Source organism: Antrostomus carolinensis, unplaced genomic scaffold (genome assembly GCF_000700745.2).
Source record: "Antrostomus carolinensis isolate BGI_N321 unplaced genomic scaffold, ASM70074v2 scaffold46896, whole genome shotgun sequence".
NCBI lineage: Eukaryota > Metazoa > Chordata > Aves > Caprimulgiformes > Caprimulgidae > Antrostomus > Antrostomus carolinensis.
Window position 1 is genome coordinate 1 of NW_010320771.1, and position 437 is coordinate 437.

General features: G+C 53.8%; 1 protein-coding gene across 1 annotated transcript in view; it reads left to right on the forward strand.

Annotated features, from left to right (window-relative positions):
- Window positions 1-45: 45 nt before the first annotated feature.
- LOC104526270 (sorting nexin-27-like) overlaps window positions 46-437 on the forward strand; it is a gene marked incomplete at both ends in the record, with an annotated part of 6,648 nt that continues 6,256 nt past the window's right edge. Inside the window, one exon of the mRNA XM_010169683.1 lies at window positions 46-209. Within this exon, the coding sequence (XP_010167985.1) occupies window positions 46-209 (164 nt within the window). The remainder of the gene's footprint in view (window positions 210-437) is intronic.

The following is a 437-nucleotide window of genomic DNA, read 5'->3' on the forward strand; positions in this document are numbered from 1 at the left end:
TTGTGGGGCTGTGCACTTACCTCCTTGTCCTTCTGCTTTTTCCAGTGCGTAAACTGGCACCCAACGAATTCCCCCACAAACTCTACGTGCAGAACTACACCTCAGCGGTGCCAGGAACGTGCCTGACCATCCGGAAATGGCTCTTCACTACAGAGGAGGAGGTTCTTCTCAATGACAACGACCTGGCAGTCACCTATTTCTTCCATCAGGTAGGTGCCCAAGAGCTGTAATTTTTCACTGGAGTTAAGGGAACACAAGTGCCCGGCCCTCAGAGCTGCTCCAAACACTGCCCCGTCCTTCAGCGTGCTGGGAACAGAGTGTGACACTGAGGGTCAGTCCTGCTTGGGCAACTTCAAGTAGAGCTCCACGGTTGGGTGAATCAGTGGTGCTGTGGTGAACTCGTGGCCAAGTTACAGTTGGAGCTGGAGGCAGGATTC